Genomic DNA, 23,908 nt, shown 5'->3' with positions numbered 1-23,908 from the left:
AAGGGTTATGCTAATATTACTTATGGGTTGATTCATTTGCAGTTGCAGATGTTCAGTCTACAGAGAACAATTTCATGTGGTTCAATCCAATACTGTGTAGTGTTACAGTGAGGATGAGATATTGTGTTTAGACTACCTTGAAAGTGCTCAATAAATAAATTTTTCAATAATGATTATATGATTGACTACTACCACTCTAAATATTGCCTCTATTAACTATTTTCAAAATGATATCAGGAAAGTTAAAATTGCTTACATTGAAAATCTAAAGTAAAATAAATATAGGAGGAAATGTCTTACAATAAGATCTGTGAAATATGAAATATCAATATTTTCCAGAAGTATGTTGCCGAAATCTTTTTGTTTAAGCTTAAGATTACAAATCAAAGGGAGGATCAAGAGGGAGGGGATATGGGGATATATGTATGCATATAGCTGATTCACTTTGTTATACAGCAGAAACTAACACAACATTGTAAAGCAATTATACTCCAATAAAGATGTGAAAGAAAAAAAAAGATTACAAATCAGGTTACAGTTAAAAAGACAAAATCAAAATGACTTAATGGTTTTCATTTTTATTATATAGATGTTGATGAAATACACAAGAAAAGTTCTTCAGTCTCATAAATTACTGAGATAAAACAACATTTCTGTTCTCTTCAATTTTTATTCAGGCAATGCCATGAATGATGATTTTTATTATACAAACTATAGTGAAATTTCAGTTGTCTGGAGATCACTTGTCAACCAACTTCAACTAGAACACAAACGAAAAGCCTGCAAGTTATTAAAAAAAAAAAAAAAACCTGTGCAATTAAAATAGATACCACAAAGTACATGCATAAAATCTCTTGTACTTTTGTTTTTAAATTTCCATAATAAGAACTTTTGAGAAATAAATAAAGGCAGATGAGAAGAAAGTATGAAAAGATGTTTTTAGATGGTCTTCAAGACTGCATCATCTTCAGATAGCTGCTTTACTTTATGGAAGAAAGAAAACAACCTCTGAGATCCTCATGCTTTGCTTAGTTACTGAAGGATAATCCTTGTTTAGCTTTTTGAAATCTTATAGTGTTAATGACTCTGACTGTAACTCCTACCCTAAAAGGGGGATGCTGTGAGAGGGTAATAATCCTTGGCACCTGCTCTTCTTGCCTGTCCCTCTGGCACTCCTAGTTGCATTAGTACTGTACTATTTACCAATAGTAAATATTTCTTTAAAACCCGCCCTGTGATGTCATGTTGGAATCAATAAACTAAATTTAAATATTTTCAAAGAACCCTCTTGTTCTTTACTCCTGCCAAACCCATTCATTCCAACCTTATATATTGTTGTGACAAGTGAGATTATCTGATTTCTCAAGCTGTCCAACAACCTGGAGTTACTGAAAAATAGCTATGACAACAGGGAAATGAGAAATACATAGAGAGATGCAAAACCACACAGCATCATGTGGGAACAGTTAGAGCAGAGATTCCAAACTAATGCTTTATGGTCCATATCCATCTCACAAACATGTTTAGTTTAGCCCCCAATCTGTTGATCTACACAGTATTTTTGTTTTTGTTTGTTGATTTTTTTCAGTTCCTAACACAAGTATCAGGTGATTCACATTAAAAAAAATTTATTTCACGTCTCCCTTGAAGAACTGAAGATCTGGAAGCACTGAATCTACATTCCTAAAAAACATAATTAGTTCTTGGGAATTTAGATTGACTGCAGTATATTGATTGCAGATGGAGGTATCTGGTTTTCTACTGCCCCTACTTTTAGGGAGGGCATTTCAATATTCACAGTCCCCACTCATCCCCATTGTCTCACCAATGCTGAAGCTTAGTGTTGGTTGCCATTCATCTACAGTCTGGCTAAAAAGAAACTGAAGAAAATATTTGTTACATCTGAGTGTCCATCAAAGTGAGGAATGGGAAGGCAGGCTTAGTGGGCTGAGTGTTATTAAAAGACAGGGAGCAAGTGCATTTTTTTTATAGAGGAGAAAAATGTTTCAGTGTGTAATATGCAAACAAAGTGTGTCTGTGTCAAAGAAATATAATAAAGCAGCTTTGCTCATTTACTTTATCTACATGGCCCTTTAGGCATTTGGGCTTAGTAGAGAGTTCTTCTATAGCCTGGAGCACAGCTTCTCATTACAGTAAAGTTATAATAATCAAGGGAAAGTTTTGCTAGGTCCAGTAAATGCTATTTTAAAAGATAAAGAAGTAGATAAAACTTTCCAGAACTACTTCAATCTAAAATAGTCAAAATAAGAAACTTTCAGTGTATAAGTTGAAGAATTTGAAGATGCCAATATTTAATAACTTCAACCCACAAAAATGGCAGCTTCACATTAATTAACCTACTATAAAGTAGTAAGTTTCTGCTACCTGCTTATTTCACTTATATGGAATTCCTTCTTTTCCCACAATATCAAAAAATGAGATAGTGATTTATCTGGGTTAATAAAATTCAAAATATATAGAAGAATAGTTACAGATATTATGTGAAGCTTATAAAGGCAATTAAAACATACAGTACCATGCTTCATTACAGTCTGAAATATAGCTTATGTTCATGGATGTGATAATGTACTCTGAGTGTAATGATTGAAAATATTTTACAGTTAATAATCCCTGCATTATGAGAGGATAGTAGCTTCACAAATCTTCTAATGCCCTGAGATGTAATGCTTTCTCTAGAGAGGCTTACTCTATTTAGCATCTAATAAATATGTTCTAGAAATTAACTACATTGCACTTTGTTTGTTTTCCTCTGTGGATGCAACTTTCACCTTTTATAGGCTTTAGCTGAGAAAGAGATTATCACCTGAAATTCAGTAGATTTTATAAGAATCTTCAGTAAATGCAAAGGACTTAAATAGAAGTCCTTTGGGGATGCGGTTTTATTTAAAATCTTTCATTTAGCATCTGAACCATTCTTGCAAGTGATGTATTTAGTGCACACAAATAATTTTTAAGCACATGGTGGTTACCCTATGCTACATACGTATCCTAAAAAATTGAAATGTAATAATTAGTAGAGAACTACATTATCTGATATTCTTTAGTTGGAAGAGTTTGGTTTTGTTTAAAGCATAAAATTTCAGAGAACTAAAATGTTTAAATTCTGCTTTTAAATTTCAAAGCTATTATCACTGAGGATAAATTGCATTTCCTAAACTGATAATAATTTGTTTATAACTGTGTATATAAATATTTATGATATTACTGATTTAAGGGAACTGTCAATCATAGTCTATTTTCTTGAAGACATCTCTCTCTGGACCTGAAAAATAGTTGACTGAATTTAATGACTATTTCATATATTGTGGATAGATGATGGAATTTCATCAAGATTTGTTGCAATTAAATCGAGTTGAATTCTCTTACCAAAAACCGCACTGAATCAAGTCATGTTAATACACTTACTTTAGCAAAAATAGTCCCTTTACTGAAAATATACTTTTGCATAAAATGCCAGGTGTTTGTTTCTTTTCAAATATCTTGAAATAAAAATATTTAGTGTATTAAGGTTTTGATGAAATCAGAAGAAGTATTTCAAATATGTTATGAAGGAAAGATTTAAATTTTATAAACTATTCTTTGAGAATATATGGAGAATTTTCAAGCATCTGAGATTCTATTTCAAATATTGTTTTACTCAATGGTAAACATATTACTCTGGCTGATAAAGTATATCCCAATAGATGTTTAAAATAATCTATTCACCCACATAGATTAACCTAAATATAGAGAAGAGTAATATAAAATATAGAGCAGATTAATAGTGCAGGAACCAGGAATAACTAAGAAGATATTATTATTTAATTATTAGGTTTACTTATATTTTCCAGGATATACTGCTCACCCTTGACGCTAAGTTCTCCTGCTTTTTACTCTGCCTTTAATTTTTGCTTTTAATAGACTGGGTGTGTAACATGTACACACGTAAAGAGACTGACCTTTCCTTTAACTATATATTTCATTCAAGCCCAAAAAAGCAATTTTTAATGAATGCCTAAAACTGGGAACAATTAGGAAAGCCCATAGGTTTCCCATGTTCTTTCTCACCAATTGAAATGGCTGATGGACCACATGCATTTATCTTCTCTTCCTCCTAAAATCTTGCTAAAGTGACATAATGGGATTAAAAAAGAGAGAGAGTAGGAAAGGATATAAGAGAGGATGAGAAAGGGATGTCAACACATTTTTAGAAAACAGAAATCAGAAGGAAGAGTGCTAACTGTCTTAACAAAGCAGAGGAACTCATAACCTCCATGCTTTCAGAGAGGGCCTCCATGACAGGTGAGCTTGTTGCAAGTGAGCCTGTTGGCCTGCAGAACCCCTGCAAGACTCAGTTCTCAGAAGCATCAGATATGCTAAAAGGCCCTCGTGATATGGTCAAAAATCCTTAAGTGACCAGACATTTGAGAAAAGCTTTTGACGTAAAAGAGAGAGATGAAAACAAACAGAAAAATGAGGCTAAGAGGAAACAGAGGCAATGCGAATAGCAGAAGAAAACATCAAAAACCTTAAGTACTATTCTCAGAGGTAAGAAAAGCAATTACATCCTTGAAAAAGAACAGTCTGCTCTCAAAGAAGGAAGAGTATGAGTTTCCAGATTGAATGGACCCACCAAATGCCAAGCACCATGTATGAAAATAGATCTACATGAAGGCACATCACCATGAAATTTTGTACTGCCAGGGATGGAAAGGAAATTCTAGAAGTTACCCAAGAAAGAAGACCGGATTCATGCTATAGATCAGAAATGAGTGGCTCCAAATCTCTTACAAGCCATATAGGTGATAATTATTTTGCAACCTATAAGTGTATCAAATCAACATGTTATATACCTTAAATTTATGCAATGTTATATGTCAGTTATATCTCAGTTAAGCTGAGAGGGGAAAGGGCAGTACGAGAAGCTAGAAGATAATGAAGCAATACCTTCAAAACTAAGGAGGAATGGTTTTCAACCTAGAATTCTATACACTGTTCAACTAGTAATTAATTGTGAAAATAAAATAAAGATTCTTTTAGACATTTAAGGGCTCAAATTTTATCTCCCGTTAGCACTTTAGAAGATGTGTTTCATCACAAAAGAGAATAAACTACAATAGGGGGAAGACATGGGATCCACAGGACAGCTGAAAAGGGAAATCTTAGGATGTCTGGGCACCTATCTGTAGCAGTCTTCACCTCAGCAGGAGCAGGAGTTTGTAGGACTTCAGAAGGGAGGGCATAGACACAGGAGGGTGTGATTAGGTAATGGAACTAATAAGTTAATTTATGTGTTTAAGCTTTTGGGAAAATATTGGTAGGGATTTGAACCATCTATAGGAACATTCAAAAAATAATGATGCAAATATGAACTCCAGATAAAACTTGAGGAATAAAGGTTGGTCGCAGTATACTACTTGGCTCAGCAGTGAACATAAAAGAAAGGGACTTTCTTTTACTCATCTTTTATCCCCTTTGTCATTTTGCATGCAGTAATCATACAACAAATATTAGTCAAATTAACCTACAGTTCAACAATTCTCTATGTAATTTGTTATTTCTCAACATTATTGACTCTCTTTAACTTCATAATTCTCAAACAAACAAAAAAATCCTGGGGGATACTTTTGATTAACATGAAATAGGTATCCCCCACTCAGAAAGGCACATCCAGCAATTTTTGATTAGAGCCATGAGTCTCCAAGTCCCTGAAGAGGTGGGAATGTTCAAGCAGAGTCCCAGTTTCACATTACAAAAATGTTGGGGAAGAGGTCACTAAAGGAGATACCATGTTGCTGAGCCATCTCTGTCATCTACCAGCTTGCTTTGGAATGGGGAGGACTGCCACAAGTGAAGTGGATGAATCATGAGGGAGAGAAGCAGAAAGTTCCAAAATTCAACACAAAAATGACCCCAATAATTTTGTGATTAGTAATATGTAACATCTTGAACATAGAAACCTGAGAGGATAAAGGAAATAATAGACTTGTGGTGAAGATACCAGACATAAAGATTCCCAAGTAGTTGCTGCAGACGGCTCTAGCTCATGACTCACCTCCCCATATTCCCCACATTCCCCACAGATAACCAATCCCAGTCAATCAAAGACGATTTTGAAAGGAACAGATCTATGCTTCTCATTTCATTTAAGCGCATCGTTTGCAAGGTGAAGGGTGGGATAGGGGGAAGTTAGGAAAACAGAACAAGAGTGAAACACATGGATCTTGTGTCTAAAGAGTTTTGTAGAAAAGTCAAAAGCATCTGACAGGTTCCAGGAAATTAAATCACTACAGAATAATCAAGACATGTCCTGATAATAGTATTGATCCTAAGAAATAAGTCACATAACTTCTAGACATTAAAAGCAAGACGCGTTTGAAGGGGGAGAAATCAGGTTGTACTTAAGTTTCTCCACAGCAAAACTGAAGCACTTGTCTGTAAAGCTCTGAAAGTAAAAATAAGCATGACCCCCAAATTTAATACTTAGCCACGTTGTTCCTTAAACATAAGGGTAACAGTCTTTCTCAAACATTCAAGAACTTAGGGAATTATATGATGAATCTATCTTTGAAAAAAAGCAAAACTACTTAAAGATGCTACCTAGCCACCCAAGAGATTAATCAAAAAAACCCAAAACACTCAGGGATAAAAAAACAATCATGGAGAAAATCATGGTATTTCACCCATTTAATATAAAACCAGAGCAAAACAGCCATGAGAATTGTGGTTAGAAAAGCAGATGGAAACGTTGAAACCTGATAATGTAAAAATAATAATATAGCTAACAAATATGAGAGGAGGAAGAAAAGCCTGCCAGTTTTCTCATCTTTCCTAGAAGAGAGTCAGTAGATTCTGTCTGAGATTAAAGTGTAGAATTTTTAAAATAGCTCAGAATTCTTAAAAGTTTTCATGAAATTTTAAAATTAATTTATGTAAACTCTTTTAAGAGTTGCTCTTTTATGGTGAAGATATATTTAACTGAAGTTCTATGATACTTTTAATTTCAATTCATTTTCATTTATTTTCATTAAATTCAAGTAAAAATCAATTAAATCCTTTTTAAAAGCATGTTTAATAATATATATTTCTGAAATTATTTTTATCTTTCGTTTGCTGTGTATATGCAGAAGATGCTAGAAGAATGCTTACCAAAGTTAGTGATGCTATTTCTGGATAGTGGGATCTGGGATAATTTTTAAGCTTTCTTGTACTTTCCTTTATTAATTTAACTTTTGTAATAAGTTGTGCCATTTTTACTCAATAGAGTCATTGTTTAAAAGTCATGGAACTGGATAAAGTTATTTTCATTTGACTGCTAAAAAAGTGAGTACACTAATGAGAACCTACTGTATAGCACAGGGAAGTCTACTCAGTGCTCTGTGGTGACCTAAATGGGAAGGAAATCCAAAAAAGAGGGGATATATGTACACATATAGCTGATTCACTTTGCTGTACAGTAGAAACTAACACAATGTTGTAAAGCAACTATACTCCAATAAAAAATAAATAAAGTAAATTTTTAAAAAGTGAGTACAGATATTTCAGTAACATCTACCAACAAAACAAATGGTTATTAACTGAGCCATATTTATATTTTCTGCTGTTGTGACTCTTTCAGCTGAACACTGTTGAGAATCCTTTTGGGGTTTTCATATTATTGTAGAAAATAACTGAGCCATCCTGTGCATGGTTTTCTGTATCAGTTAAGATTCTTTGGTTGCAAGTAACAGAAACCAACAGAGGCTACTTTAAGTGAAAACAAAACCAAGAACAAAAGCACAGATATTATTGAAAAAAAATGGGGTAACTCCCAGAATCAAAAATAAAAACTAAATAAGGTAGGCCTTGGGAAGGGTAAGCACGTGGGATCTCTAAGTAGCTGGGACTCTTGAGAGTCTCTTTAGGGAACTCCCCCAGGATGCATGGACTCCAGCTGTTTTTCTTCTTAAGTCATTCCAGGCAGAATTCAGATATCTGCCGGTGAGTGTGCTTAGTCAAGTTTGGGGCACATGCCCACCTGCAACCTGGAGAAGGGAGGGGACCTTTGATTACGGCCCCCAGACTGCACCTATGGAAAGGAAAATTGAAGGTTTGTTACCAGAAAGTGGGAATGAATGGATGCCGGGCAGGTAAAAACTACCGATACGCCCATCTCTGCCTCACTTTAAACTTGCAGTAAAGTAAGCTTCTCTCACTCAGTATGCCTCTAGAGGAATTAACTGATTTAGTTTCTTTATCAGATCTGTTCCTTCATTCCTTTCAAAGTAATTACAGGCTGCTTTTTCCCTGTCTCATGACACTGATTATTAGCTCAAGCTAATTCATCAGCTAGATATAGGTGAAACACCTTTAGCTGTCTTTCAGGAAAAGCTTAGTAAATTATTTGTCATTCTCCAGCCCAAGAAATGTTCTCCCTGTAAGTAAAAGTTTATTAGATACCGTGAGAGGTCTCTGGGTTCAGCCATTTTCTGTCCTAGCTATAATTAGAAAGCTAGACAAATTATGTCAACTCCTAGGGAAAAAATCCACACACATACTCTTTTTAATAAATCCAATTTACTCTATTTGCTTGGTATTAACAACTGTTAATGTTATGTCCAAATTCCCTTCCTTCCTCGTGGAAAAAACTCTATCACTACAGCCAGTACATACAAATGGATAGTTAATTACTCTGCACAGAGGGTTATGTGATTCATCACTGCAATGAGGAAGTGAATGTTGCCAATATTCAGCTTTTTCCAAACTACATAGTGTTATATGGTTTATGTCCCAATCAATGGTGGCAAAGCTCCAGAAAGAAATACTACCTAGATGTCAGGGACTCATTAAACTGATCAGTCTGTAGTCCTTTGTCAGTGATTTCCAAACCTGGCTGTGTATCAAAATCACGTGGTGACATTTAAAAAAAGGAGAAGCAGGAAAAGATACAGCCTCCTGGTATCCACCCGCAAAGCCACTGAATCAGAATATTCTGGGTTGCGTCAGGGACAAAGTCAGGGTTTCTCAGGGCCTGAGGTTTGTACAGTTCGGGGTTTCTCTTTAAGAAAATGAATGCAAAATATCTTGCTTTAACTGATTTTACAAAAATATATGACCATGTGAATACATTTCTAGGACCAGGCCCTGGTAAAGGTCCATGTGAATGATGGACCCTGAAGCTTAACCTTCATTAGCTTCAGGGTAGGTCTACCTGTGGGCTAGGGCCTAGGAATAAATGTGTGTTTGCATGTCTGCATCTGTGTCTGTGTGCACATGTGAGCGTGTGAACCTGTGTGTATGGTTCAAGCTCCCAGGTAAGAGGATCCAGGGCTGGGACTCTCTCTTCTCCCTCAAAAGCAAAAAGAATAGGAAAGTTTAGTGTTCTCTACATTTTAATCTAGTTCTGCACTAAACTTTAAAATCTCAGACTGAGATACTTTGAATTTCATATTTTTATTTACTTTGCCCTTCTTATGGCAGAAATGCCCATCAGCAAGAATTATTGCCAGTTTCTAAACTAGTCCATACACTGGACAACAGCCCCTGAGTTACAGCTGCTCTGGTTATAGTCAGGGAGGAATAACTGAGCTCAACTTTCTGTGTTTCATTTTAGTTTACAAATAGCTTTTTGCTTTTTTCCCATGATTTTAGATATTGAAGTTCGGCACCAGTAAGTGTGTTAGTTTGCCTTAAGGAGCGCTGAGTTGGAGAGAAATGATATTATAGGAAATGTCAAGTTCTTCACTTTGGTAAAATTAAATGATCTGTCCAGTAGCACCTTTTTTAAAAACTGGTTTTTAATCCTTTATAAAAGTAAAACTTGCCTAGTGTTGAACATTTTAGAATGCATAAATACTTAAGGAAATATATGTTACCTATAATCTCCCCAAAGATACCTACAGTCGTCACAGTGTTTGAAATACTAGAGCTACTCAATAAATATTTTTAGAATAAAAGAATAATATGAACTCCAGAGAATACACATAAAACCCCTTTCTGAGTTTTTTCCCCTAAGTGCCTGTAATTGTGATATCTAAGATACCCATATTTAAATGAACATACCTTGAGTACTAACAAGTAAAGTCCCTATGCTAGACAATGATGATATAAAGATGAATAAAGGTGGCCTTTGCTCCTCTCAGTGGAATTTATATCCAGTAGAAGAAGCCAATAAATCCCTACCAACACAAGGACACTTAGACACACAAGGACGCCAAGAGCAGCTATGTAAAATCCCACGTAGGAAATTTCTTTCAAATCTAAGTGCCAAAAAGATTTCTTTTCTCTTGACATTCTTGACTGTTCTCTTTCTCTCATTCCACATCCAATCCATCAGCAAATATTGTTGGGCCCATATTTAAAATCTATTCATAATTCAACTCCTCTCCATCTCTATTATGCTGCCCTGGCCCAAGCCACTATCACTTCTTGTCTGGATAATTGCAATGGCCTCCTTCTTGGTTTCGCTGCTTCTGTTCTTGCCTCCTTACAGTCTGTCCTCAATCCAGAAGCTGGAGAAGTCCTTTGAAAATTTTTTAGCTCATAACACTCTTCTGCCACAAATTCTCCAATGTATTCCCACTTCATTTAGAGTGAAAGCCAATGTCATTAAACTGGCCTATAAGATGATTTTGTCCACCCCATTTTCCATCAACTCCTTGATCTAAAATCTACTGCTTGCCATCTTGCTCCTTTGCTCACTCTAGAACAAGCTAGCAACCTTCCCGCCTCACGGACTTGGCACTAGGTTTTCTCTGCACAGAATGCTTTTCCCTCAGATACCTGTATGGCTTGATCCCCTCCCCTTCAGATCTTTGTTCAAACGTTATTTTCTCTGTGAGGCCTTCTCCTTCCATCCTAATTAAAATTAGAGCACTCCTACCTCTGGTTCTTGCTTTATTTTTCTTCAAAGCATTATTACCATCCAAAATATTATATAGTATTATTTATTTGTAATCATAATATGAGCTCCACGAGGGCAGGGATTTGATCTCTTTATCCCCAGCTCCTAAAACATTTCCTAGTGCATAGTAGGTGCTCAATTAGTATTTGTTGAAAGAAAGAAGAGATAATATATTCACTCGGCTGACATCCCCACATGTCCTTTCTTCCTTTGGTTTCCCTCCCTTCAATATCAAGATACTTTTATAATGTTTACTGGGCAGCTCGACAACACATATGTTGTCACTAACCTTGGTATTTCTTAAGTGGTAGTCGCTGAAATCGCATCCTACTTTTCTGCACACTGGGGCAGATAGATGTTTGTATCTGACGCCTGCTTGAAATTGATGCCCTGTCTTTAAGGTGGTGTGGAAAATTCAGTTCAGAAAGGTGGCCAAGGCAGATAGATGACAGAGACACTAATGTACTTTTCCATATCTATGAACCAACATATTTAAGCCCAGAATTCACTTCTCATAAAGTGAGGAAATCTAATATAATGTTAGGATTTTGAAAAGGACGCATAATTCTTTGATAAGTAATGTATGTATTTATGCAGGCTGGAATAAAAAAGAATCATTGAACCAGGGACTTTAGGTTCTCAGCTAATGTTAGAGTGGTCAGGTTTTTTTTCTTCCTCATCTCAAATTCTAAAATTTAATAAGGAGATTGTCAGGGGAACCTAACATTCCACTCAAAGGGTTGGTTACCACCAAATACAGCACTACTGAAAACCAGAGTAGTGGATCAGATTCCTGTTAAATGAAGGTTAGTTCTAAATGCACCCCTTGTTCATTACATTTTTGGATGTCACATATTCAGAAATAGTTTCTACTTAATCAGATTTGTATCTTTCTGCATTAAAATAAAAATAATCAAGAAGGGATAAAGCAGGAAAAATACTTATCCTTGCTCCTAATGTATCAAAAGACCTTTATTTTAAAAATTCCTTCACTTGAACTTTTACTTTTCCACCAACTTGTTTATCTCATAGGAAGGAAAGCAGACACAGCCTATAAATAGTGCTTGCATTTCTGTTTCAGGATATATAGGGCAGGAGAGCCTCTTCCCAGTAAGGTCAAGGGCCACAGCCAGCTTGCTCCCTTTGTAAGTCAGACAATACTCGATGTTGCTATTCTGAACTCAGTAAGCAGAGTTATGTAAAATAAATGCCCTATGTGCGGCATCTTGAAAATTCTAGCACTATTCAGTGTTTCCACTCTGTTATCCACCATTTTTGGACAATTTTCATACAGATTTATTTTCCACTTGATTTTTAGAGATTTAGAGTTCCTAAGTAAAGCATACTCCACAGTCTTTGGAATTTCCAGAAGTAAATGAGCATTTGGAATGTTATCTATAACCTTATTTTTTTCCCTGAGTTTACTTTCTTATTTTAAGAAACTTCAAGACTTTTCATGTCTCCAGAGGATAGACTAAGTTTATTTTACTGGTAGTTTCCTTCAAATTACATAGAAAATTATCTGTTGTCTAGAAAGCTAGTTCTCTGCTATAATCTAATAATAGAAAAATTATCTATGTGCTTTTCCTCTTCATCAATTTAATTTAATAGATATCTACTGAGTACTTGCAAGGATAGAGGCACTAAGCTAGGATTTTTTTAAAAATGTATGACACCGTGAAAAGATGCACAAAATCATTAGTGCTTAGGGAAATGAAAATTAAAACCCCCAATCAGGCACCACTTCATACCTACTAGAGTGGCTGTAATCAAAGAGACAGACATTACCAAGTATTGGCAAGGATGTGGAGTCACTGGAACTTTCATATGCTGCTGGTGGGAATGTAAGATTGTATAGCCACTTTGGAAAACATTTTGGCGGTTTCTTAGGAAGTTAAGCATAAACTTAACCATATGACCCAGAAATCCCACTCTTAGGTATTTACCTAAATGAAGTGAGAACATATATTCACACAAAGACATGTGTGCTAATGTTCATAGCCAAAAAGTGGAAACAGCCCAAATGTCCATCTAGAGTAGGAAGGAATACTTTTCAGCATTGAGAATGAACGAACCACCAGTACACATAGCAATGTAGATGAATCTCATTAACGTGATGGACAGCTAAAAGACCAGAAACAAGTGTGTTGGGTGTTTGACTATTTGTATGAAGTTCAAAAACAAGAATACTAATCTGTGTGATGGGAAGTCAAGATAGTGGTTATCCTTTCCGGGCAATAGTAGTGACTGGAGTCGGGGATGAGGGTGCTTTAAGGGTGCTGGTCATGCTCTGTTTCTCAGTCCAGATACTGTTACACAGCTATGTTAACTTTGTCAAAATTCATCAAGTTGTACCTTGAGGATTTGTGCAATTTTCTACATGTATGTTGTACTTCCAAAAAATATATTAAAACTATAAAAAGTGAGTGACACTTGATTTTCAGAGATTCAGGGGTCCTAGGAAAACACTCTCCATGTTCACTGCTTCAAAGATTTTACAGTCTTGGGGAAGACGGGCATGTTGATAAATAATTCTAATATGAAACAAACTCTGATATGTGCAGCATTAGAAATACAAGTAAGTGCAGTGAAATAAAGAAAAATATTTACAAAAAAGGACCACTTGGAAAAATATAGGGTGTAGTCACTGTTGGGTTTGCTGCATACTAATGGGAGGAACAGAATAATGTTTAAAAGTGGAATTAAGGCTATAAATTAGAAATAAAGGGATTAAAAGCATTGGATTATGTACAAGAAGTCATAACTGTTTGGGAGGCAAAGTTGTTTTAAAATATCAGAACACATAAGTTATTTATATCCTTAAAAATGAGTTCTTTTGTTTTTAGTTGACTGACTTTGCTGGAGTTGTAGGTTACTCTGTTCCAGTGGTTCTCAGCCTTGACTTCACATTGGGATCACAGGAGCTTTTATAGCTTCTCCTGAAGCAGAATCTCCAGGGGTGGGACTCGGGCATCTGTACTTTTTTTAGGCACCTGTGATTCTCCTGAACTGCCAGGGTTAGGAGCCGCTGCCGTAGTCCCTGCGGGGTAGAAGGAGGCTTCACAGGGACCATGACGCAACAACAAGTATCTCTGAAAGCACCGTGCCTCTGTTTTGGGGGCTTCTGTGGCTTCCACAAAGAAGAGCACTTTTCATATTTATCTCTCTGTATCCGTGCCAAGAAATTTCTTTGCAAATGGCTTTTATCCAAGTATTACATGAAAGATGTTAATCCTACTGTTAAATTTTAACCCTGATTCTTTCATGCACCAGGGCATTTCTTCTGATTTTATTACAGGTACATAGATCTACAGCAGATGATAGAACTGGAAGGGACAGAATGGCACATGCAGGTCACTTGTTAGTGCACTCATATGACTAATCTTTCTCTTATGAGGAAAAAATGTATTTTTAGTCCTAACATTTATATATCAGATCTTACAGTGTAAAAATAATACCTGCTTTCGCTTAGAAAATTTTAGTCCTCTACTTAGTTCATTCACTTGGTATCTCTTATTAACTTATCCATGTTTTTTTCTCTTTGCTTTGAAACAATTTTAGAATTACAGAAAAGTTGCAAAAATAGTAGAGAGTTCACATATACTCTTCATCCAGCTGCCTCTCATGTTGACGACATATAACCACAGTACAATTGTCAAACTAGGAAATTAACTTGGAACAATAAGATTAACTAAGCTACAAATCTTACTTGAATTTCACCAGGTTTTTCCCTAATTTCCTTGTCTGGTCCAGGATTCAATCCAGGATCCCGCATTGTATTTAGTTGTCATGTCTCCTCAAATCTGTAACAGTTCCTCATTCTTTTCTTATATACTCCATTATCTTGACCCTTTTGATGAGTACTGGTGAATTATTTATAGAATGTTTCTCACTTTGGGTTTGTGTGATGTTTTCTTATGAGTAGATTGAAATTATTCATTTTGGTGAGAATACTGCAGAAGTGATCAGGCGATACATTATATCTCTATGTTATTACTGGTGATATTAACCTTGATCATTTGGGTAAGGTGGTGTCTGCTGGGTCTCTCCACTATAAAGTTACAATTTTCGATAGTTGATAAATATCTTTGGCACTATGCCAATATTCTGTTTCACCTCAAACTTTCACTCACTGATTTTAGCACCTATTGGTGGATCTTGCCTGCAATAATTATTACTCTAGTCTTTGCCTGATAACTTTTTTTTTATTTCCCTCATTCCTTATACATTTATTAATTGGAATTCTTCTGTAAGGTGCCCTTCCTTGGCTATTTATTTATTTATATCAGTGTGAATCTGTGAATGCTTATTCAGTTTTCTGAATTATAATCCAGTACTATCATTATTTATTTTGCTGCTCAAATTGTTCCAGCTGTGGCCATTGACAGCTCTTTCTGATTGGATCCTCTGTCTTTTTGATGTACCCTCACTCTTTTTTAAGCACTTCTTTTTTTCTACGATCACAAGATATCCCAGAATCATCGTCTATTTTCCCGGCCCCAGTTCTGGAATCAACCATTTTTCTAAGAAGCCCTGATCCCTTTTATTCACTTTATTGGAGAATGATACTTAAAAACCAAGATCTGAGTGCTAGTAGATCATTGCTACTGGGGTATCCTTGCTCCTAGTTCCTCTCAGCAGCAAGAGCTAGGAAATGTATGTATGTATACTAAGCCATGCATGCATGCACATACATCATATTTATTAGTTATTTCTACATGTATTTATCTGTAATGTGTGTATAAAATACCATGAGTTCGTTCTAATATCTCTGATTCCAGTTCAATATCACAAGGTTCATTATAAGCCTCCCGCCTTTTCTTATTTGTAACTTCTTTCCCTAACCGTGGAAAGACTGGCTCTCATTATTTATAATCCTAGATTATGCGTAAAGTAGTTACTGAATTGCTAACTCACACCCCTGTGAGAAATAGATTTCCTAACTAGAGTGCAGTATTTGCTGACAGCTCTTTTTGGTTTTCACTTTACAATATCCAGTCAAAATCATGTTTTCCAAAGCCACTTAATTCTTAATTCCCATCCCCTTTGATATGGTTATATTATTTGTTGGGGCCATGTTGTTCATTTGTAACACAGTTAGGTTCATTTGTTACTGTTGGTATTGCACTTCGGGTTCCCCATCCTGGCTGGTTTTAATTTTTTATTTTGGGAAGTATGTAAAGCATTACTATGGCTCAGAGAGTCAAAGCTATAGCCAAAGAGATAGTCTAAGAAGTGTTTGTCCCCCTCACTCCCCCACCCTCACCTCCACATTCCATGCCCCCTTCTTTTCTCCCCTTTCCCACCAACCCCCTATAGTCAGTCTCTGTAGTTTCCGGTGTGTCTTTCCCATATTCTTTTTTCACAAGTGAGAGGATTCATGTTTTTGTTTTTGTTTGTTTTTTTAATTGCATTGTCTTTTGGATGGTGGTAGCACATCATGTAAACTCTTTTTTGCACTTTAGTTTTTTCACTGAATGATTTGGAAGTTCCTAGTGATCTTCCCCCATTAATTTTTTTTAAAGCTGCATAGTGTTCAACTGTGAGGATGTAGCATAGTTTATTTAACTAGTCTCCTATGTATGGGCATTAGGGGCTGTTTCCATTATTTTGCAATTACAGTCAACGCTTTAATGAATAAACTTGTATATGTGTAATTTTGTATAATTAGAAGTATATTTTCAGGTTAGATCCCTAGAAATGGAGTTTCTTCGTCAAAATTAACTACGTATATGCTCGTGTCTTTCAGTCACTCTGTATGCCTATGGAAACACCTTTTAGTGAGTTAATGTATATCCTTGATCATCATATGTTTCTGAATTACAGCTTTGAATTTGTGTAACTTTTTAAAATTTAACTTTATTAGTTACACTTAGCACATTAAAAAGTGCATTAAAATTGCATTGGGATAAGGAATTAGTCTTGCATAATTTAACCCTTTTCAAGGCTTAATAAATACCATTATAATGTGTCAACAGCCCCTAGTGAAGATAGTAATCATACATTCCGTTTACAGCCCTATCATCCCAGGTGCAGTCTGTAAGTTCATGATCACCAATGGAGAGCAGGCAATTCAAGAACTCTAGCAGTGACATAATGACTACGTATTTATATAATGGTCTCATTTGCCCAGAGCTTCTTATTTTTCAAAACTCTTTCAAGTCTTTTCATTTTAAATCAACTGCACCACTGTAGAATGGCGTGGGAAAATATCGAATACATCGATATTTTACTTATGTAGTACATTTATGTAGTGCAAAGTCCCTTACATGTATTATCTCATTTGAACCTCAGACCAACCCTGTGAAGTAGACAGGACATATAGTCACCATCCCTATTGTACAGGTGAAGAAGCTGAGACTCAGGAAAGTTAAATGTCATCCTGAGGTCAACATCTACTAAGTAGTGAGGCCGGAAATGAATTTGAGACTCTACCGCAGCTAGCTCATGAAAAACATTAAAAAAAATATATCCAAAGGTAGGGTATATTCACAGAGAGGTAAATTACTCAGTATATATTTCGGGATTTAAAGATACTCTTGGATCCTGTTTTATAGTCGCAGGGTAAATACTTGGCTACCTATGAGCAGTAGTGTTTAAATTTTGAATGGAGGTAAAGGGAAATACATTCTGAACATACACAGGCTTCTCTACCACCCTGGATGCTGCTGCTGTGAAAGAATGAGCCCTGGCTTTGGAGCCAAACTATCTCCGTTTGCACCCTAGTTTTGCCACTTAATAGGCATGGGGCCTTGGTGAGGTATTTAACCTTAGTTTTCTTACCTCTACCATGGGTATTGTTTTTGCAGTGCTGTTGGAGGGATTAAAAGTAACTTCAAAAAAAAAAAAAAAAAAAAGTAACTTCACCGGGAAGACTCTTCCTGGTGCCGTCGAAGTGTCATTCTTACAGTGATCATTCCATTTCCTTCAAAGCACTTGTTACAATTTAGAATTATATATACTTCTGTGTCCACTTCACATCTCTCTCTCCTTCTAGAATACGGGCTTCATGACATCAAGGACTCTGCTTATTTTTGCTACTCCATGTATGTCTTATGCCAACTCCAATGCTACTAATCATGGAATGAATATTTCTGGAGTAAATCTGCCACTTCCTTGTACTTGTTTTTATTTCAGCCGCATTCAGCCACACAGAATGACCTGCAGCTCCCCAGTCCTTTCCCATCTCTCTGCCCTTACATGTGCTATTTCCTTAGCCCGACATAGTAGCCCTCACGCCTTTGTTTTTCTGGAGAATCCTTACTCATCCCTCAAGACCTAGCTGAACTCTTCCATGAGGGCTCCCGTGATCGCTCTCCTCCCCTGAAGAGTGAGGGGCTCGCATGCCCCTTGGCGTGCCTCTGTAATAGAGCTAACCACCTTAGAGTCATTGGCGTGTTCAACTAATATTTTTAAGATCTGACTCTGTACCAGGTGTATGCTAGATGCTGGGGATACAGCAGTGAATAGGAAATCCGTCATTCTAATGGGAGAAGTGAGCTGCAAAAAAAGTACATAACTGAACAAATAAATAGTAACTTTTCCTAATATCAGAAAATGACAGGGCGATGGGTTCTGAGAAGCTGACCTTTGACTCGAGATCTGAAAAGTGAGAAGTTAGGGATGGGAAGAGATGGGGGATGAACATTGTGTTGTGACTGTTTACTTGGTTGTTCCTCATTTCCACCCAGCCCTCCCTCCCCCCGCCCCCATCCCCACTGAACTGACCTCAGAGCTCTGTGAACCTTTCTGTCCCTATGACCGAGCACAGGCCAGGTGTGTCACACCACAGTTCCATACGCTGGCAGCGCAGCATGTTGGAATTGCCAGGTGCCTGGGCCCATGATTCTGAACTAGTAGATCTGATGTGCAGCCAGGACTGAGAGCCGGCTCTCAGCTTACTATCTACTCCCCACTTACTATCTTGTGATACTGGGAAAGGTGTTCCATCATTCTGTGACTCAGTTTCCTGATCTTTAAAATGGAACTAACGATAAGACTTTGTAAGGTTGCTGTGAGGATTAAATGAGATAATGCACCTAAAATTAGCCCAATGCCTAGCACATGGATAGTCCATAAGTATTGGAGAAAAATGCTCTAGCGTGAGTGCTCGTGAGGTGTTTGTTGAGTAAATGAATGAGTTAAGGAAAAATAAAATTTAATTCTAACTTCAGTAAATAGAACTATGGCAAAACAAAAACTGAATACCGTGATTTATCTTCAGTTGTCTTATTTACTGTTTAATTTGGACAAGAAAGAAAAAAAAAAAGGAAAATACCAAACACTAGTGATTTTAGCATCTGGAATTAGTAGCTATTAACTCTTCATTTGCTTATCAAGCAGCCTGTGGAAACTCCGCAGATCACTTGATTTAATATTTTCTGGATAGTGCAGGGCTTTCACATTCTGGTCTCAAACCTCAGTAAAAACATGCTCTCCGCTAATGTGGGGTCATCCTGTATCTTGTGCTCCATCTTTTGAAATCACAGTTTGAGCACTTTGTATTGAAAGGAATTTCTTTTTGCACCTTCTACTTCTTCTATCATACAAGATCCTCAGGATATCATAACCAATGAAATTTATGACTATATCAGAGATAACAATAGTTTTCTTAGGTCAGGAACACCGATGGGATTAACCTGGGATATTGCTTATACTACACGAAAATATCACTCAGACCATTCAGCAAACCTTTGCAGATTTCCCCTGCCCCGCCCCACCTCCTTGGAAAACTAAATGCCAAAATAGCATGTGCACAGATGAGAACATCAACCAAATGATAACATGAGGAACTTCCAGGAATTTTTTTTCTTCCTTTATAGCATTTTCACTGGAAAACACTGGGATCATGATTATTGTTTTTATAAACTTTAAGTATCTGGCTACTTAGGAGTGCTTTGACACTTGAATGCATGGGCATGAGTTTTCTAGTTTAAAAAAAATTACTTAGGTAATTAGCAAAGAGATTTTGCCAAGTGTTTTTTTTCTGCGAGCTATAAATAAGTAAGTCAGAAAGAGAAAAACAAATATCATATATTAACGCATACATGTGGAATCCAGAAAAATGGTACAAAGGAACCGGCTTGCAAGGCAGAAATAGAGACACAGATGTAGAGAACAAACGTATGGACACCAATGGGGGAAAGCAGGGGTGGAGGCGGGGTGGTGGTGGTGGGATGAATTGGGAGATTGGGATTGACATATATACACTGATATGTATAAAATAGATAACTAATAAGAACCTGCTGTATAAAACAAATTAAAGTGAAAAAAGAGTTAATATTTATTTACATGAGTAATTCACTCTGCTCTTATCAATCTAATCAATTGGAAAATATCATCCGCTTTTAATGTCACAGAAATCAACTCATCCTATCTTAGAATGAGGAAATAATTAGCAAACAATTTATTATTCCTTTTTAACATTTTTGGCATTGTTTTCAGGGTTTTCATTTACAAACCAATGCACCGTAAACTTTTTCTGGCTGGAGGTATTGAAATCTGTTTTCCTGTGCTGCAAAGGTAGAAGTGTGCACGTCTATTTAATCAGAAGTCTGTAGCAAAAAGCCAAATTCACCGACTGGTTGCTCTGACAGGGAGATGGGTTATGGAGCTTTGCAGTGATAAGTAGTACACATCATAGATTATGGGCTAAGCATCTGCACGTCAGTAGTGGTACAGTGCTAAACAGTCAAGAAGACTAGAGATACTGTCGTAATGTTCAGATGACAGGCTTCATTTCATATGTTAATAGAAGGAAGACTTTTGATATGGTGAGGAAATTCCCCATAACAAATGCATTCCCTTTATTGTGCTCTAGTATAGCACCAATTAAATTCAACTGTATGTATAATGTACGTTTAATTCCTAGCGGTCCCAAGAAGGACTAACGTGAAAAATATTATATACTCTTACATTTTACAGATCATGAACAGATGGAAAAAAAATGCCAATTGGTAAAGAAATTCATATGCAGTATAACACACCTCAAAATGGTGTTTACATGGGTTTTTCTTTTTAAAAATTATTAAAGTTATCTTGGGTAAAATTTACTGCTTAGGGTTTTCTGTAACGTTATATCTGTAATTCATTTTAACTTATGCCTGCTGCAGATATGAATGTTTGGAAGTACAGGTAACCTTGTAATGAGTAAAACTGATAAAATGTTGTGTTCCAATGAAAGGGAAATTATGGAATGATTATTCACTTTGTGAAAGGGTTTGTCGTAGGGCAAGCTTTCCTAAAGCATTTTAAATTGAATTTCGTTTACAAAACGTTCATTTACACACAACATTTCAGGAACAAATTTAGTGAGGAAATGAGAGAAATAGTCATAATGAGATAGAGATCCCTTACCCTGCTAACGTTTATGCTTGCTTTCTTCCCCTTTGTCCCTCCCTGCAGCACTGATAGCCATTGGGCGATACAGCATGACAATAGAGACTGTGGATGTTGGATGGTGTAAAGAAATTACAGACCAAGGAGCCACCCTGATTGCACAGAGCAGCAAGTCTCTGAGATATTTGGGGCTGATGAGATGCGATAAAGTAAGAGTTGCCTATCAAGTTTCTTTTCTGCATATCACTGTAGTTAATAGCTTGATATTATATTCTTCCTCTCTCCCTATATATATGTTTGTATACACACACGTGCATATACCATTACATTGTAAGTTGCCCGGTTTTCTAAACTTATCTGAGATGATTTTTGAATTTCTCTGTTTAAAAATGAATTTCGTGCTTATGCATAGAAAGAGAAAACAGTCATACACACGCTCAGCTTAGATTTTGGCTTCCTGTCCATAAGTCTATGGACCACAATTAAAAATGTGTGCATGGCACGCTGCAATGTGCACGGTCTGACAGTAAAATTTTGTTCTGGGTTCCAAGTTTCCTACAACAGTAAGATGGAAAGCACAGTGCCAAATTGTTTCGTCGCAATCTGAAGTGTGCGATTTCAGTGCTCAACATCTACGTATTCTGGCCATCTGGGGGCAAGAAAGGGCCAGTGAGGGAATGTTATGTGGGAATTTACCTGTCTCCACGTTTCAGGCGCCACTTCTCACACATGATGAGAAACGGTCCCAGAGGCCCCACGGAAGCTCAGTGGAGCTGGCCAGAGATGTGAGCGTGAGTTTGAGAAATTGTGCTGCATTTAATAAAGATGATCAAAACCTGAATTGATAACCAGGCATTAGAGAGGTGCCTTCCCCTTTGTCACTTTTATGTTTTCCCCTCTAACAAGTCTAGGAAGTAATCATTTGTACTGTGAAGGGGAGAGAATAGAGGCTCAGAAAGACCAGGCACTGGCCCAAGGCCACTCATCCAAGACTTTACCCCAGATCTTCAAGTCTGTGTCCAGTGCCTGTGGCACACACCCTGGGGGCTATCTCCAGGCAAGGGGATGCTTCCTTGGAAAAGACCCACCTCAGATACTTGCTCTGAAAGTGCTGGCATCACGTAATGATTTACACATGTGTGCTACTTTTACAATTGGTGATTAGGGACAAATCTAGCAAATCCAGCAAATGAGAGTGAAACTAAATATGTATGCCTCTCAAAGGACATGCATTTTCTAAATGTAGCAAATCTGGGGGCAAATAAGAAGAATGGCCCAAGAGTTTTGTCATTTTTGTGAATTGACCTAGTTCTTTTCTCCATATGCCATACAATCCCAACTTATACTAGGCCTTTTGCCAGTTAGTTATGTTTAGAGAGATTTTATTATATATTCTAAGCCCAGCCTAGAAAGCTGACTGACTTTGTTACTAAGCAACAGCGGAGACCCAGGGGTTGCAAGTCTCCCTCAGATTTCACTACTAACTAACCTAACACTGCTACTAACCCTGTCACTTTAAAATGACTTCTTTTAAAACAGATAAAAGGGTCCACAGTAGGCAGAGTGTTCTAGAAACACTAAACAGTGACAGCAGAGCTTCTCAGCTTCGCCAGAAGGAATTGCTGCATGAGAACTACCTAAGCAAGGATGCCAAAATGTACGCATTCAAAATGTATCTTTGTAGCCACAACCATTCTCAGAAGTCACCATGTTTCTAGTCCATACTCTTTAGATTTGTTGAGATCAGCTTCACCTTCAGAGATGAATTGTAGAAATTTGTGTCCCAGTTAGTGCAGGAGAGTATTCCAGACATATTTGCTGACCAGCATTTTGCCAATTTTCAGTTAGGCAATGGATCCTTTTCTACCTAAATGCAAATTAGTCCAAAATGGGATCAGAAGGCGGTTCTGATGAGCGATATGCCTGAGGGTTTTAGCCCTTTCCTCAGGTGGCCTCTGAATCCTTTCTCCAACCAACCTGCAGCTCTGAGAGCCCGCTGGCTCTCACACCCAGCCGTCTGACCACAGCCTGCTGCAGCATGGCCCAGCCCTGCCGTCTGGCATCCTCAGACTTAAGGCAGCTCAGGGCCAAACACGGGAAGTTCTGTGAGGACGGAAGAAGTTTCCAAACCACACACACAGTGCACGTAAAGCCTTGCACTTAAAAGCCTGCGGGTTGATTTAGTTGGTTGGAAATCTAGCGTGAGTAGCTATTCTGTCTTTGACATTTGTATTACCCTGTCCGTCTCCAGATTTTAAAGTTATCAAGATTCAAAGGAAGATACGAGTAGCAAAGAAAAGAAGTTAGTAGCTGAGGACATGGACTCTGGAGCCAGAGTTCAGGTTCAGATCTGGGCTCTGCACTTGGTTGTGTCATCTTGGGCAGTTATTTAACCTCTCTGTTTCGTCATTTACTGTGAGGATGATAATCGTGGAAATGCTACGAGCATTTAAATGAGTGAACATATATCAAGCCCTTAGAGTAAAGCTTGTTATATATAAAATGCTCAGTGTTAATGATTATTCTTATCATCATCATTATATTAACCTGTGTTTTGATATTTGAATTTCCAAATGAGAAAAAAACTGTATTGCCTGCCATTTTGAAAGGAAATTTTAAAAAAGAAGAAAGAAATTAACTCAGATTAAAGAAGATGTTGCCCTTTCACTTTTTTCTCACTTAAATTTA

At 36.9% G+C, this 23,908-nt stretch overlaps 1 protein-coding gene across 2 annotated transcripts in view; it reads left to right on the top strand.

Moving 5' to 3' along the window:
- The window catches only part of FBXL17 (F-box and leucine rich repeat protein 17), a 470,181-nt gene that overhangs the window by 426,097 nt on the left and 20,176 nt on the right, over positions 1-23,908 (top strand). For both annotated transcript variants that reach the window (XM_007192078.2, XM_057540929.1), the window contains one exon: positions 21,287-21,429. In XM_007192078.2, the coding sequence (XP_007192140.2) occupies positions 21,287-21,429 (143 nt within the window). The remainder of the gene's footprint in view (positions 1-21,286; positions 21,430-23,908) is intronic.

Source organism: Balaenoptera acutorostrata, chromosome 2, assembly GCF_949987535.1.
Source record: "Balaenoptera acutorostrata chromosome 2, mBalAcu1.1, whole genome shotgun sequence".
NCBI lineage: Eukaryota > Metazoa > Chordata > Mammalia > Artiodactyla > Balaenopteridae > Balaenoptera > Balaenoptera acutorostrata.
Note: the sequence above shows the minus strand (reverse complement) of the source record. Positions and strands in the feature narration are given on the sequence as shown.